General features: G+C 35.5%; 1 protein-coding gene and 1 non-coding gene across 19 annotated transcripts in view; both read right to left on the reverse strand.

The window, feature by feature from the left end:
• The window catches only part of Chd9 (chromodomain helicase DNA binding protein 9), a 243,065-nt gene that overhangs the window by 126,183 nt on the left and 99,494 nt on the right, over positions 1-17,388 (reverse strand). The window contains exons 2-3 of one of the 18 annotated variants that reach the window (XM_063247121.1): positions 14,137-14,349; positions 12,368-12,461 (exon numbers count right to left, since the gene is read on the reverse strand). The exons of 15 other annotated variants lie outside the window; for them this stretch is intronic. In XM_063247121.1, coding sequence (XP_063103191.1) covers positions 12,368-12,430 — 63 coding nt within the window. In that variant the 5' untranslated portion in view covers positions 12,431-12,461; positions 14,137-14,349. Of the gene's footprint in view, positions 1-12,367; positions 12,462-14,136; positions 14,350-17,388 lie in introns of those variants that run through there. 2 more of the 18 variants (XM_063247120.1, XM_063247123.1) reach the window with 2 other exon arrangements.
• On the reverse strand, positions 12,996-13,100 carry LOC111753893 (U6 spliceosomal RNA). The gene has a single exon (XR_002788662.1). It is a non-coding gene; the product is annotated as a U6 spliceosomal RNA (small nuclear RNA).

The raw sequence follows: 17,388 nt of genomic DNA on the forward strand, positions 1-17,388 counted from the left end.
ATATATAAAATGCAAAAGCTAATGTATTATCAGAAAATCAATTATTATAACTTTTCAGCATAATGAATAAAAACATCATGTTACAAGAAATAATGAAGAAAAAGAATTTATGAAAATGCAACATCTCTTAATAGTAAGTATACCCACCAGATTAGGACTAGAATACCCACAACCTCTAAACAGAACATCTACAAAAATTCCACAACTAACATATTTAATGGTGAAAGACTAAATGGTTTTCCTAATATTAAAACCAAGACAAGAATATCTGTTCTTCCCATTTTTATTCAATACTGTTCTGAAGATTCTGTTCAAAGCAATTAGAAAAGAAAAACAAATTTTAAAGAATAGACTGCAAAGCAAGAAGTTAGATTATTTTTATATGCAGAAGACACAATCCCTTATATTTAAAAATTCCTAAGGAAAGTATTTGCAAATCAAATATAAGAGACTTACATCTAGAATATATAAAGAATTTGTACAACACTATTTGTATAGCTCTGTGACAGAATACTAGCTTGGCGATGCATAGGGACCTGGGTTCAATTCCCAGTTACTGGGAGAAGGCACTCTCACAATTCAATAATAAAAGATAACCGAATTTAAAAATTAGTAAAATATCTAGGTATTTCTTTAAAATAAACAAATCACTAATGAGTCCAGAAAGAGATGCTTGACATTCAGCAATCCACAAAAATAAGTCAGGGCCAAGCATTTAGCTCAATGGCATAAGTACCTGCCTGGCAAGTGCAAGGTTGTGAGTTCGATTCCAGGTACCCACCCCCAAAAAAGGAAGTCAAACTACAATGGGACAATATTGTACTCTACACTTTCAAGATATCTATAACACACACACACACACAAAAAAAAAAAAACATAAAAACAAAGGTTGGCAAGTATGAAAAAATTGGAACCTTTAGGTACTACTGGGAATGTATAGTGGCATAGTCATTCTGGAAAACAAACTGAAAGTTACTCAAAAAGTTAAAAACAGAATTTTCATATGATCCAGCAATTCCATTCTTAGGTATATACTAAAGAGAAATAAAAACTTGCCTATGAATTTTACAGAAATATTTTCCATAATAATCAGAAAGTGAAAAGAGATATCTGTTGCTGATGAATAAGTAAAAAAAAAAAATACAGATTTATACAGTGGATTATGATTTGGCAATAAAAATAAAAAAGTATTATATGCTATGATATAAATTAATTGTAAAACATTTCAGCAAGTGAAAAAGTCCATCGAGGAAAGAGTACATATTACATGATTCCATTTATTTATCCAGAATAAGCAAATCTATATTCAGAAAGCAGATTGGTATTTGCTGACGGTTTGGGGGAGATAGAAGAAAATGGAGAGTGACTATTAGTAAGTATGAGGTTTCTGGGAATAATAAGAATGCTTTAAAAATTAATCTGGTGAGGGGCTGGGGATTTAGCTTAGGGGCATAAGCACCTGCCTTGCAAGCAGGCAGTCCTGAGTTCGATCCCTGGTACCAATAAAAACGAAAAAGACAAAAAAAAAAAAAAAATTAATCTGGTGGTCAATGTGCAGCCCCACAAAACTACTGAAGACGACTGAATTATATATGTTAAGTGGGAGAATTGTACACTATGTAAATCACATCTAGATAGAACAATTTTTTTAAAAGAATAATATTTATAAAAATAATCAAATGCAATAATAAACTTTACACTGTGATTAAATATTGTTATAACAGGAGCTGCGGATTTAGCTCAGCGGCACAAGTGCCTGCCTTGCAAACACACAGTTGTGAGTTTGATCCCTGGTACAAAAAAAAAAAAAAATTATAACCACTTAAAGAACCATATATTTTTTATTCTAATGTACTTTTTAAACCAAGCAATTCCTCTGTTAATCAAAAGCCTATTTCACCCATTAACGCTTTCTGCATAATCTTCAGGTCAAATTACAAATTGTAACTTACACACAAAAAACAACAAAAAAAAAACCCCAAAAATTGTAACTTACTCAATTTTACAGTAAAACTAAGTAAGACTGCACAAACCACCAAAATTAACTCCTTCTATGTATAAATACATCATTATCTTTTTCTTTTTTTCCTTCAGTATTGGGGATTTCAATCCAGGCCTTTACACATGCTAAGCAGGCACTTTACCACTGAATCACATTTCCTTTTTATTTGGATGTAAGGTTTTGCTAAATTGCCAAGACAGGACTCAAAGTTACCATCATTCTGCCTTGGCTTGAGTGACTATAATCATAGGTGTGCACTACTATGCACAGCCATCATGACATGGCTTCTAAGAATGCCAAAACAATAATCGGAAGTTTGAAATACTAACAATGTGCAATACTAATAGTGTGCAAATTGCAATACATATATTGCAATCCTGAAAGTTTTAAAATACAGTAACGTTTTACATATTTATGCTTTCTTCCTTCTTTTAGCTTTCAAGATTCTTTTTCCCTCCATAACAACATATCTCAGCTGGTATCCTCATTTTCTTTCCACTTTTGAACTTCTTTTGATTTGGTTCCTGTTTCTCCATTAAAAAAAAAAAAAATCGGGGGCTGGGGATTTAGCTCAGCGGCATAAGCGCCTGCCTTGCAAGCAGGCAGTCGTGAGTTCGATCCCTGGTACCGATAAAAACAAAAAAGACAAAAAAAAAAAAAAAAAAAAATCATTTGGTTGAAAGTCATCCATTATTTCCCATGTCTATTCAATAATCATTTATCTGTTTTTATTATGTTCAAATATCTTTTAATGTCTGATACTGTTCACGGCTTTTTCTGGAATCTGTACCTATGGATTTAGCTACTATACAAAGTCTTAGAAATAATTATTTTTTAATTCCTTTCTTCTTTTTGATTTGTTTTCTCATGCTACATTTTTTACTTCATTGTCTTGTACCACAGCTTCAGCTATCACTTATGACTTTGTACCAGTACTCTCCCAAATTTGCATCTTCTGCTTTCTAGTTTTAAATCTTTCAAATGACTGTGGACATCTCACCTACAGTGGCTCACTGTAGTCATGCTTCCAGTCTGTCTACTTCAAATCAGGCTAGCCTAACATAACTTTTATTGTGGCTTTTCCCTTCCCAAGTTTTCACTTCCCTGGCTTTTGCACTTCTTAAATCTTAGCATCAACACCATCCATTCACTAAAATAAAAGTATTTCCTCTTATTTTAAAACTAGTCCAGGGCTAGAGTATAGCTCTGTGATAGAGTACTTGCCTCACACATGCAAGTCCCTGGGTTCAATTGCCAGCACCACAATAGAAAATAAAGAAAATCCATGACAAAAATCATTACACAAATCTGTATCTTTTCTTTTTATGTCATATTACTCTCTTCTAATGATTAATAAAGATTAAATAAAGTATTTTTAAGAGTTTAAAAAATAGATACTCAAAAAAGATGGCCAGGTATCACAATAAATACGACATGAATTAGTTCACGTGACTACAAAAAACAATCTTACATGTGTGGTCCCAGTATTATCCACATTTTATGGTGGAGGATGTTAAAGTTTAGAAAGATTAACAAATTTGCCCAAGGTTACATAGCAGGTAATTAGAAGAAAGGAATATAAAACCTAGGGCTACCCAACTCTAAAGCTACTATTTTGTTTTACTGTTAATAACTAATTTTACAACAGCCGGGAATATAGCTCAACAGCACAGCACCTGCCTGGCAAGTGTGAGGTTGTGAGTTCAATTTCTGATTACAAAAAAGACTGAGTATAAATAACTAATTATGCAATTTTTTCAGTTATCACGGTTCTTGTTGAAGTTGCTTTTGTGATGCTGAGAATGGAATCCAGGGCCTCATGTATGCTAGGCAAGCTACATGTATGGCCCTAAATATACAACAGTTTTAATGAAAAAAATAAAGAAAAAAATAAACTGACAAGCGTCAAATGGCATTAAATAGATGCTAATGACTTACATATTTGCATTAAATCTGTCTTTTCTTTTCTTTTTTTTACTCTGTACTGGGGATGAACTCACGACCGCTTGTTTGCAAGGCAGGTGCTTATGCCACTGAGCTAAGTTCCCCGCCCCCAAATCTGTCTTTTCAATATACCATCAGACAATAACCCTCTCCTCTCTTCCTTTCCCTTGCCTCCTTGGATTGGGAGCAGGGATAGTGGCACCGGCGACTGAACTCACATCCCCAGGCTTTTTCTGTTTGTTGAAAAAGGGTCTCCCCAAGACTCTTAATTTTTCCAAACAGGGTTCCAACTTATCCTTTTGCCTCAGCCTCCCAGTGTTGGGTTTACAGACATGGGCTACCGCATGCAAGGCTTTCCCTAGAGGTACGTACACACACACACACACACACACACACACACACACTATGAAGTTATACCCAAAGGGAAAAGTACATGTGACAGTATCAGAATAGGGGTCTGCTCAGAAAGATAAATGGGACTAGGAATTTCAAAGGTTATCTGTAGGTTATTTTTTTTTTAAATGAAAACATTTGAAACAAATGTTACATCAGTTAAACCTAGACAGTGGGTATATGAGTGCTTTTATTTTACTTTGTACTTCCTTGTAGTGCTACATGGCGTAACAATATGTGGGTTGTTCTGGAAACTGATTATTTTTATTTTGTTTTAGGAACTCATACTTGTAAGTAGACAAATTATTTTGACTTTAACCATTTTTTAAAAACTACTTTTTTTATTTTTATTTTTGCAACACTGCAGACAAACACAAGGGTGCTGTACCACTGAACTACATCCCCAACCCTTTTTATTTTTTTTGAGACAGAGTCTTGCTAAGTTGCCCAGATAAGGTTCAAACTCTTGGTCTTCCTGCCTCAGTCTCCAAAGTAGCTGGAATTACAGGTAAGTGTCACTCTGTCCAGCTAAATTTACCTTTTCATTTAACTAGGCTAGATTTCTTTCTTATAGTTCAAATTATTATGCATCTTATTTTAAATAAAGACTAGATTTATCTGAAAATCAAAAATGTGACAATTTGCTCTCCTAGAACCTAAAAGAATCCTGTAATTCAAACATACCATTGAATTGCAACAGAAATTGCAGTAGACCCAGATGAACAGTTCTCATCAATGTTATTTTTCCAGACAATGGCAGTTTAGATGAAAGTGTCTCCAAAACACATTCTCCTGTTAGACTCAGCTATTCCCCTTCTAGGTATCTATCTACCAGAAAGAGTTAGATATCATATTACAATGACATACGCATACTTTTGTTTACTGCAGTACAACTCATAATAGCTAAATCTTGGAAGTAGCCTACCTGCATCAACAAGTGAATGGATAAAGAAAATGTATTTATACACAAGACAGGACTACACTGCCAAAAAGAATAAATTTGAGTCATTTGAGGGAAAATGAATGTACCTTCAGACCAACGTGAAGTGAAAAAAATTACATGCACAAGCTTAAATGTTATGTGCTTTCTCTCTCTGAGAAACTTAGCATATAATTAATTTAAAGAGAAAAATAAAAGATGGGTTATAGGAAACAGGGAGACATCTTTTGCAAAGGGGACCAATAAATGAAGAGAGAGGGGAGGAGGAAAAGGAAAGGAAGTCAAAATTTTATGTATCTGTACCAGCTGCCCATGATGAATGTAATTGTTATATATGCAAACATACACTAATAACAACGTTAAAAGAAAAAAAATAGAAAAAATTATATTGGTCCTATAATAAATCAAATTAACCAATTAAGAATTAAATCATTAAATAAAAAATTAATCTCAAATCCATCAGTTTTGTTACAATAAAATCAAATACTGATATAACTAAAAGATGCAAGCTATATCAAGTATATGTGATACTTAGGTATAGTAAATTTTTAAATTTTTTTATCAGAAAAACTTGTCATCATCAACTTTTTCAAGATTACTACCAACTAAAGATATTAAATAGTATGCTAAAATGATAATTCTTCTAGTATGATATTGAGACACTGTTTTACATATAAAATTTTAAAAGCATTTCACCTGCCTATATTTAGCCCACTTTGACATTTAGAAGCATATCTAACTTATCATAAAAAAAACAAATCAGTAGAGGTGGGAAGGGGAGGTCTGGGAAGATGGCGGAACAGTAAGCAGCAGAGTAAAAAGCTTCTCTGAGAGAAACAGTCCAGATGCTGGAATATAGCATTCTGGAGAAGACAAGAAGGAAAAGTGAGAACTGAAGCCCACTGAGAGAATTAAAAGAAAGAAAGTAAAAGAAAAAAAAAGGCCGTAGCTGGCGGCATTTTTACTAGAGTTGAAACCACACCATGCCACAAGCGCTGTTGGAATCCAGAGATGCATGGGCACAGTAAAGCTGGTGGCTAGCAAGCCTGAAGGCCTTGGCAGGGAGACAGGATAGAAGACGGGAGCAGCAGACCAGAGAACTACACTGGCTGGAGGTGAGTGTGTGGGACTCAGTTTTCCCACGGGAGTGGGAAATTGGCCAGGCACCATTTTGGAATTGGGCAGGTTAAGCCTGGAGACGAACTGCAGCTGGTTTCGCTGAGCCACTCTTGACTGGGTGCAGACTGGTGGAAACTACTTGGACTGAGTCCTGCCCCTCTGCGCAGTCCAATAGCCACTGCCAAGGTTTCCCTAAAGCAGAGGCCATCCTACCCGCTCCTGCTTATACTCCAGTAGCCACCAACAGACTAGGGAAAGCAGCAAATAGCAGAAATACCCAACCAACACACTTCACAGTAATTATAACCAATAACAGAAATGCCGGGGACCCTGCTACCCACTTGTCTGGCAGAAACCAGGAACATAACAAGAGGAAGAAGCAAAAGGCAGTCTCTGGCCTCCAACCCAAGCGGTACTGGTCCAGGAGATGTAAACACAGAAGAGATAGAGAGTTGTACACCTGCAGTCTTTGAAGCAATAGCAATTGAAATAAAGAAACAACTCCATGAAACTATAAAAGAACTTAGAACAGGTAAGAGAAGATATGAGAATTTATTACAGGTAAAAGAAGACATGAGAAACATAATAAAACAATCGCTAAGCACCTCTAAAGAAGATAATAGATGAAAGAATAGAGGAGCACAAAAAAAGGAGGGAAACCTTCAATAAAGAATATAAAAAAAATTTAGAATAGATGAAACAGAGTCAAAGTAATTACCAGGAAATCAAAAACTCATTGAAAGCTGGCAAAACTGCTTGAAAGAAACTAAAGATAAAACTAGCAAACCTTGAAGACAGATTTGTAGCTTGTGATTGTGAAAGGATCTCTTAAAAATAACAAGGAACTAGGAAGTAACAATACAAAGGCTAGAATGCCAGGAGGATCTATAATGTAAGAATAAAAAATGTGAGTGAAGAAGCAGGGGTAAACACAAATGAAATACAAAGGCTATTTACAGAAATAATTAAAGAGAACTTTCCAAGCATAGGAAAAGGAAATGATATTCAGATGAGGCATACAGAACTCCAGCCAGCTATAACCACAAACAGATCTACACCCAGACATATAATAATCAAGATCCCAGAAATTCAATACAAGAACAGAATATTAAAAGCTGTCAGAGAAAAACAGATCACCTATAAAGGAAAAGCCATCAGAATCTCAGACAGACTTCTCGACACAAACCATCAAAGCAAGAAGAGCTTGGAGTGAAGTATTCCAAATCCTGAAAGAAAATAATCTCCAGCCCAGATTGATGTATCCTGCAAAACTAGCTCTCAAAATTAATGGAGAAATAAGATACTTCCATGACAAAGAGGAACTGGGGGAGTTCATGACCACCAAACCAACCCTACAAAAAATACTGAAGGACATTCTACAGAGAGAGAGAAACCAACAAAGAGCATGGTTTCAGGAACAGCAGCAGAAGGGGCTCATTCATCAGAATATCAAAAGCTGTTAGAGACAAGAAACAGATTACCTATAAAGGCAGGCCCATCAGAATAACAGCCAACTTCTCGAAACAAACCATCAAGTCAAGAAGAGCCTGGAGTGAAATATTCCAAGCTTTGAAAGAAAATAACCTCGAGCCCAGATTGATATACTCTGCTAAACTGTCTCTAGAAATTAATGGAGAAACAAAATGCTTCCAAGACAAAGAGGAAATTGAGAAATTCACGACCACCAATCCCACTCTACAAAGAATACTGCAGGGCATTCTAGAGAGAGAGAAAAGTACTAGGATTCCATGAACAGTGGCAGAGAGGCCTCAATGAATGGAGCAAAAATCAGAATGAAAAAGATAAGCAGACAACTTATGGCAATAAAAGAACATACAAAAATGAAGCAGAGAAGATTTTATTCAAAACTGATATGATTGATAGTATCATGTCAGAGAGTATAGGCAACTAAACTGATAATGACAAGACTCTATGATACACATTCTAGTTTGATAACTGCCAGATTTTGAAGTTCTATAGTATATACAAAGTTGTGTTTTTATTAATACTGTTATGTACTGATATATTCAATTATACTGTGTCTGATGATATAGTCAATTCTTTTGGAGATAACAAGAGACAACACAGGAACCATGGTAGAACTCTTTGTACAATGGTCTTAATATGTTTTTTTCATTTCATGTGTTTATAGAAATGTTTTGTTTTGCCTTGCATTGTTTTGTTTCTCCCTCTAATATAGAAAGGATAGAAATACAAATTAAGACTCATGCATGTGTAGAATCTATAAACAGTTTACGAGAAATGATCTTATGACACATGATGAAATGAACAGATACTTTGAAGAGACACTAAAATATCCAGTGCTGATCTTGGAGTGTCATAATGTGAAACCCAGCAAAAGTATTATTCTTTGTTCAGGGTGTATTAGCCTGCTTGGGTTTATTCAATCTCAACATAATTGAAGATATGAATTAACTGCATGTATGTTTAAGTGTATAGGATTGATAACCATATATATATATTTTTTTAATCGGTGCCGGGGATTGAACTCACAGCCGCCTGCATGCAAGGCAGTGCTTATGCCGCAGAGCTAAATCCCCAGCCCTGATAACCATATTTCTAAGTTTTTGTTGGATAGTTGAACAGAACTAGGCACAATCTCACTGTCTGAATCTCCCCTTTATATGCTCCACTTTAGTACCTTGAATAACGATTTGTAAGAAGACAACCTGTAATCATCAACTAGTGATTTCTTACTGTTTATTTTTTTCTTTGAAATTATGTATTATTTCTACCCATTTTCTGTTTTGTTTAGTTTTTCTTTAAAAATTAAAAAAAAAAAAAAAAAAAAAAACACTACAGTACCCAGTGCTGATCACGGAGTGTCATGATGTGAAATCTAGCAATACCATTATTTGTTCAGAATGATTTTAACTTGCTTTAGTTTGTTTAATGTAAACATAAATGAAGATATGGATAACTGCATGTATGTTTAAGAGTGTAGGATTGACAACCATGTTACTAATGTTTGCAGTCTCACTATTTGAATTCCCACTTTACATGTTCCACTCTTGTACGCTGCACATCTGTTTGTAAAACGACAATATGTAAACATCAACTAGTGATTTCTGTTTATTTTTTTCTCTGAACGTATGTATTATTTCTACCTATTTTCTGTTTTGTCTTTTTTTAAATAAAATTTTTAAAAACAGAAAAAAAATAGCTGTTCATACCATCACGGATAACAAAATCAAACAAAACAGAATAAAACCATTCTAAATAATGAATGAAAACATTATAAGGCTTCAAAGAAATGTAATGGGGAATCATGATTACCATAAAATCTTACATACTCTTGGGGCTGGGGATTTAGCTCAGCGGCATAAGCGCCTGCCTTACAAGCAGGCAGTCTTGAGTTCGATCCCTGGTACCGATAAAAAGGAAAAAGACCAAAAAAAAAAAGAGTACATAAAAATTTTTTTTTTTTTTTTTTTTGTCGTTTTCCTTTTTATCGGTACCAGGGATCGAACTCATGACTGCCTGCTTGTAAGGCAGGTGCTTATGCCTTGAGCTAAACCCCCAGCCCCATCTTATGTACTCTTATCATTTCTTAAACTAGGGACACTATACGGTATTTATACATGTCTAAAATAAAATCTGAAAAAGGGCTGGAGATGTAGCTTACTTGATAGTGTACTTGACCAAAGCTTTGGATTTGAGCTTGGTAATGAAAAAACAAGGTTTAAAGCCAGTTTTTTTTTTTTTAAACAGTATATTTGTTAAGAAGAAGGGGAAATCATTTAGTCCATTATTATTGTTGTTGTTTAATACAATAATGTATTTTGAGGTAAAGTGAAAATGGACTCCAATTGAATTAAATGAGATATGGCCACTGGTTGCATGATTTGAAGCTCATAACTAACTTTTGTCTCTCACTTTCAATTGAACTGACAGAAACCATCATGTCAAAATAAAGGGACTATTTGTGTACAGTATTACCTTTTGTTATTAATACATGTGAAGTATACAAGTTTTGATTATGTTAAGTATCTTTTATATTGTACTTTAGCAACCACATACTAGCAAACTGTTCAGCCATTTAAAATCATTTTCAGAAAAAGATTTAATAACATGAAAAATGTAGAAAACATAGTAATAACAGTTTAAAAACCAACTTCCCCAAAATTGTATGATCTCAATTTTATTTCTTAAACATGCAAAAATATGAAATTGGAGGGATGGGGATTTAGCTCAGCGGCATAAGCGCCTGCCTTGCAAGCACATGATCATTAGTTTGATCCCCAGTCCCGTTTAAAAAAAAAAAAAAAAAGAAATTGAAGGATAAGAGAAAAAAAGACAATAGATCATAATAGATAATATAGCAAAATATCAACAAGGGCTATATTTTGGTAATGATACTAAAATTAACTTATTTTCCATCCATTTTCTATATGATCTATTTATTTATAATAATCATGAATTGAATTTATCAAAAAAGACTATCTTAAAATACGCCTTACATGGATGTCATGCCCAACTTGTCTTTGGGCATTTTTTAAGAGTTTCTGAACTATTAAAAAAATTTCATTGGAATAAAAATGCCAGCAAGGCATTCTAGCTCCTATTTTGATTGCTAGTTCAGACCCATCCTATATAATTCACTGGTATAGAATTTCTTTACTAAACCTATAAACACTAAAAGATCACACAATGCTCCATGTTATTTCTACTTGACAAGTATGCCAAAACTTAAACAGCGTGTTATAAAACAAGCAGAAAACATTTGTCTTGAAAGCAATGAAAACTTCAGTGTTATTCTCTCAAAATTCCTTTGCTCTAAAAATTTGAAATGAGGATAAGCTAGTATTTTCCAGCTTGTTTGCAGATAAAAATATTTAGAAATACTTGCTATCCAAATTGCAAGCCTTTCTCCTTGGCATTCAGACTTTTTTTTTTTTGGTATTGGGGATCAAACTCAGGACCTCATGCTTGCTATCAGACTTAGTTCTAAGTAATTAAATTCCAAAGTCAAGTATATCAAAAGTGATCTCATCAGTATTTTTTTCACAACTGATAAAAGACTTCAAAAAAAAAAGATATCAAGGTATGCTAAGATATTTGAAATTACATCTACAATTATTCTACTTCAATTGAGGAACAAGAAAAAACATAGCTTAGAAATAGTCCTTTACCACCCAACATCTTTATTCTTGTTTTCTAGAGTTCTTAAAAATCAGTGATGTCTCAACCAGCAGATTAAAGAATACTTTTAAGTTATAACAAAATATAGCTCATTTATTTTTTATGAATTAAAAAAATTATGCCATTCTATTATTTTAAATCTCTAAAATTCTTTTATATTAAATTTCAAATTGTTATTAGTTACAGAAATTGATTTTTTTAAAAATCCCAAAATTTTCTTTCTATATTGTCTGAAGAGGCATCACAAATTTCTCTTTTTTTTTTTTTTTTGTCTTTTTCCTCTTTATTAGTATCGGGGATCGAACTCACGACTGCAACTTGCAAGGCAGGCGCTTGGCATCACAAATTTTTAAGAACTCCTTATTGATATGAGTCAGTTAATAGTACCCTAACCATCCAGAACTTGCCAAATATTTCAAGGGCAAAAAAAACTTACATGCTGTCAAAACCCATCATAATTTTTACAGATTAAACCATCCGAATTTCATATATTTAGGCTATTTGACCTACAACTCAGTAAATATAAAAATGATATTCCATTACATAATGATAATCCATTACATAATTACCTACTAACTATTCCCTGTCCACCATTCCATCTTTCCTCTACCCCACCACAAGAAACAAAACGCAAATCTCACATTTTTGTGGTACTGGGAATTGAACCCAAGGCCTTTCCACTGAGCTACATTTTCAGTCTTTAAAAAAGTTAACAGACAGGGATTCCATTTGTCAGCTTTCCCTTTGCTAGACCAGATACCCACCACATCCCCAATTTGAAGAAGGAGAGGTTTGATTTGGCTTACAATTTTAAAAGGATTCAGTCCATGGTCATCTGGCTCCAAGGCAGAAATATGGCAGAAGGGCATGGTGGAGCAAAACTGCTCAGTTCAGGAAAGCCTGGAAGCAGAGCAGGGGAACAGGGCCAGAGAAAGGAGCGAGGGACAGATAAGGATCCCAGGGCCATGCCTTCTTTACCCACCCAGACACACCCAGAAGTCTGCTCCACCAATCCCTCCAGCAGATCCCAAAGCCAATCAAACTGACCCCCCACCCTAACAGCCAAATTTGCTCAATCACTAAATTGCCCAGCCTGGGCCTGAATTTGTAATCCTACTGCCAGAATCTTCCAGCGTGCTAAGATTACAAATATCACTTTTAACACTAAAAAGTATAAGAAATTTGAACCTTTAACACTAAAAAATGTAAGAAATTTGAACCTGTAATCCCAGATACTCTGGAGGCTGAGGCAAGAGAACCTCAAGTTTAAGGGAATCCTTGGCAATTTAGCATAACCCTACCTCTAAATAATAAAAAATTTAAAGGCTAGGAATGAACTTCAGGGACAGAGCTGTTGTGTAGCATACATGGAGCCCTGGGTTCAATCACCAATACTGAAAAAAAAGTTACAGGAAACTTGAGAACAGATTGAAAAAATATATAGAATGTTTCATGAATTTGCATGTCATCCTGGCATAGGGGCCATGCAGATGGTCTCTGTATTGTTCTAATTTGAGAATACTGCTGCTGAAGCAAGCACTGGACTTAGTTAACAAAGTAATTCAAGCACACTACCCTTTATAAATTTTTGGTCACAATAAAACAATCAGCAAAAGCCAAGTAGTTAGTAAGTTGAACACTATGAAGCAAAAAGGGGGAGATTTAAATTTTTATTAATTTATCAGTGTAGGATAAGCTGATTTTTAAAAAACTGTCTATGATGTGTCTGAAAATTCATAATCTCTCTTACATGCTAGGCATGGTGGCATATGCCTTCTAGCACTTGGAAGACTGAGGCAACAGAATGGTTATGGATTTCAGGTCAGCCTGGTCTATATAGCAAGTTTAAGGCCAGCCTGACTACAGTGAAACCTTGTCTTTAGGAAAAAAAAAAAAAAAAAAAAAAAGATAACCATGTATCCCTAAGCGACGAGTACAGACTACCATTTATACTACCATTCCTTCTGAATTTGAGTTTTTATTCTGTGCTAAGGATTGAAACCGATGCCTACTAGGATAGCACTTAAATTTCCAACCTGTCTTTACTACTTTTTAAAGACAGGAAAACATCTATAGAAAAATTTGAGTTAAAAAACAAAACACAGGTGCCCCTTCTGGCATGAGGAGGGCACCTAAGATCCAAGATCATGTTGATTGGGGCCACTCAGCCACAGGTCTCCAGCATGATGAGACAGAGCAGGTGACCTTGGCTGTGCTTAGTTTCCCTGGAGCTTTCCAGGACAGGGTCTGGGCTTCAGCACACAGACTCAGGCTGACCTAGGCAGCACCGGAGGGACCCAGCTTATAGGGCTATAAACATCTCCAGACCTTCCCACTGTGTCACATTCAGGCTGTCTCCAAAATAGCATCCTACCTAAGCATGGGATGTAAGATTCTCACTGTCTGGGGCTGGGGATTTAGCTCAGCAGCAAAAGCAGTTTGCCTTGCAAGTGTGTGGCCTTGAGTTCGATCCCTGGTACAGATAAAAAAAGAAAAAGACAAAAAAAAAAAAAAAAAGATTCTCACTGTCTTCTGATTCCCAACCGTTCTGTGTCTGCCAGCACTGGATTCTCACCGTCTCCTGATTCCCAACAGTTCTGTGTCTGCCAGCACTGGAAGATCCCTGCCCCCTGGGGCTGTGAGACCCCATCTTTGCCCAATCTGTAGCTACAGGATTTTGAGGTACAGTCAGGTATGTTCCCACAAAGGACTTGTAGTAAAAGGCAATGAAGCTCCTGCCAGTAACAAGGAAACTGACTGGGTAGAACTGGCTGAATTTGTACGCCTCCTGGAAGAAAAAGGCAAGTGAGTAACTGCCAACAAGGGCAAAGTCAAAGAACAAACACAGCTAGACTGAAGAACGGCACTGATGTGCTCCCTGATGGCTGAAGGACATGGTCACACACTATCTATGTATGCCCTTTTAGACTTGCTTCAAGGGCATCTTTTGCATGGACACAGAAACTAGTAGCATCTGGCCCCATCTATTTGGTTTCCCTAATATTTGACCATGTATGTACTCCATAGCCTTTCAACAGGAAAAAGTGGCTTGAGGGATATTCTTTTCAGGTGCAGTGTTCTGCCTCAGGTTCTGGATCTTCCACACTTTCTACTGCCATCTAGGAAAAGTTTCATAGATTTTTTTCCAAATTGGACTATTCTGGGATTGCTCTACTGATTGTAAGAAGCTTTGTCTCTTGGCTCTATTTCTCCTTTCTGCTTCCCATGGCCTAGGCTCATCTGTCTCTCCACAGTTGGTACCTTAGGCATGTTGCCATCATTGTGCCACAGTGGGACCAGTATGCCACTCCTAAGCAGCAGCAGAGTAGAGAGGTATTTCTGGGTCTTGGCTTGAGGAGTGTTGTGCCCACAATGCACTTAGTAATGAGAAGGGCTTTGTAAAGGCCACCACAGTGGGCTAGGTATATCACTGAGATGGCCTTCATGCTGCTCAGATTCATGAACATTTCCATTCTAGAAAACTTGACATATGCTTTCAGTCTTCACTGATTTTTTACAGACCAGTGGTACAGTAGCCTCTGTCTACTACTACAGACTGTCCAATCTTCTAGAATTCCATGATGGCCCAGAATTCTCTAAGCCTTCCTACTTGAGGAACAACTTGCCAAGTGTCTTTAAAAACAATTTTTTGGTGAAGTAAGAAGAACATGAGCAGTCTGCTTGTAGAAAAAAACCTCTTAGACAGTACAGTACCAATCAAGCTTCAGCTTACTTTCATAGCCACTGGATAATAGACTTTCCATTTCTAGTCCCCAGGGCGCAGATGGTCAAGATACTCACTCCCTTCCTTTACTAGGCAATTACTAGTCCCTCAAAGAAACCCTACTGTAAAGCTCATGTTGAGATTTTACACCATTTGGGAAAACAATTATAGAGTGGTACTCTTCAGAAATGTTTTTCCTTGAAAGAAAATGATCCTCTTTTACTTCTACACTGCTCCTTACTTTATAACATGCTTATAATAAGCCATCCACTTTGTAGCATACTTTTCAAAAACAATTATAATCTATTTCCACCCTCTAGGGTCTAGATCTACTTTATGCAGTAGGAAGAATTAAGCCATCAACTGTTACATAGCCTGGCTAATCATGGAAACGTGTCCAGCCTTCAAATAATTTGAGTTTAAATTTTTTTCTTGGTAGACTAATATAAAATTAAAATGGGAAAGGTATGTAACACTAAGCTTTAAAAAGAAATCACTATGATTAACATGTATCTTGATGCAAAGACTATGATGATAATGAAAAGTACAGGGGAGAAAAGATGAATTAAAATAATGACTGGCCTTAGAAAAACAAAATTAAGATAAAAAGTAAATTTAATGAATTTTATGGTTCATAACTTCAATTATACAATGGGCAAAGTGATTAATACAATTTATTGGAAGTCTACATACAAGATAGTGGATAAATGAAGTAAGTTCAAAGCTAGAGATTTTCTTGCAGGATCTCTATAAGATGTTTGATCCTCCTCCAGTAGAGGGAGCAAAATCATAATACTCAACTTAAATCATAAGAAGAGGAGATGGGTTTCTCAAGTGCCTTGAAGTATCTCTACATCTGTCCAGACATTACAAAAACTGTGTTTGAAATATTATTTGAAATAGAATTAAAATAGATACAATGGGAAAGATTTGATATTCAAATACTTTAAACTTTTGAAATAAAAACTGATTTTCTTTTTTTTTTTTTTTTTTTTTTGGTCTTTTTCCTTTTTATCGGTACAGGGGATCGAACTCACGACTGCCTGCTTGCAAGGCAGGCACTTATGCCGCTGAGCTAAATCCCCAGCCCCTAAAAACTGATTTTCAACAATCAATTTCAAGAACCATGGTATATTTTTTTTTTTTTTTTTTTTTTTTGTCTTTTTTTTCCTTTTTATCGGTACCGGGGATCGAACTCACGACCGCCTGCTTGCAAGGCAGGTGCTTATGCCGCTGAGCTAAATCCCCAGCCCCCAACCATGGTATATTTTAATGTCTACTGTTTCTAATAGATAACCAAGGGTTAATTCATTTTATTTATGTATTTATTTTTTGAGACAAGGTCTCACTACATAGTTCAGGCCAGTTCAGAATTCACTATGTAGCCCAGGCTAGCCTTGAATTCACAATAATCTTCCTGCCTCAGCCTTTGGAGTGCCAGGATTACACGCATGTGCCACTATGCCCAGCATTAATGCATTTCATGTCTTTAACAAGATTTGACACAACGTCTGCCTAGCAATCCTAAAGTCCTAAGTTTCATTCCAGGGCAGTTTAATTATACTACCCTTAAACAACTTATTTCTGGCTTTTTTTCACATGTATATTTTCACATTACTATGGGAGAAAAGGGTGTATTTAAGTTGGAAGGACTGGTGCAACTCAGAAGGCTGAGATAGGAGGATCACAGGTTCAAGGCCAGTCTGGGCAACTCAGTGGGATCCTGTTCTAAAATAAAAATTAAAAAAGGCCTAAAGATGTATGTCAGTGATAAAGCAATCCTGGGTTTAATTACCAATAGTACAAAAAAGTATAATTATAAAAACATTTATTATTTTATAACTATAAACTAAGCACATTATGACTGTTAAAGTTTTAAGCTGTATTGATAGATCCTATTCATATTTCATATATTAAGAGTGAGAAAAAAAAGAGACAAATAAATTATATAACACACAGCTAGTAAGAGAATCCTAGACTCATATGGTCTGGTACCATAGCCTGTACTCTGAAGCACTTTACTGTAATCTTAATCTTGAATTATGATTTTCCTCTCATAATTAACAAACTCACAGTATTAGTCTTTGATGTCTTTTAAATACT

Source organism: Cavia porcellus, unplaced genomic scaffold, assembly GCF_034190915.1.
Source record: "Cavia porcellus strain 051 isolate PalLab524CR breed Dunkin Hartley unplaced genomic scaffold, mCavPor4.1 scaffold_4, whole genome shotgun sequence".
Lineage (NCBI taxonomy): Eukaryota > Metazoa > Chordata > Mammalia > Rodentia > Caviidae > Cavia > Cavia porcellus.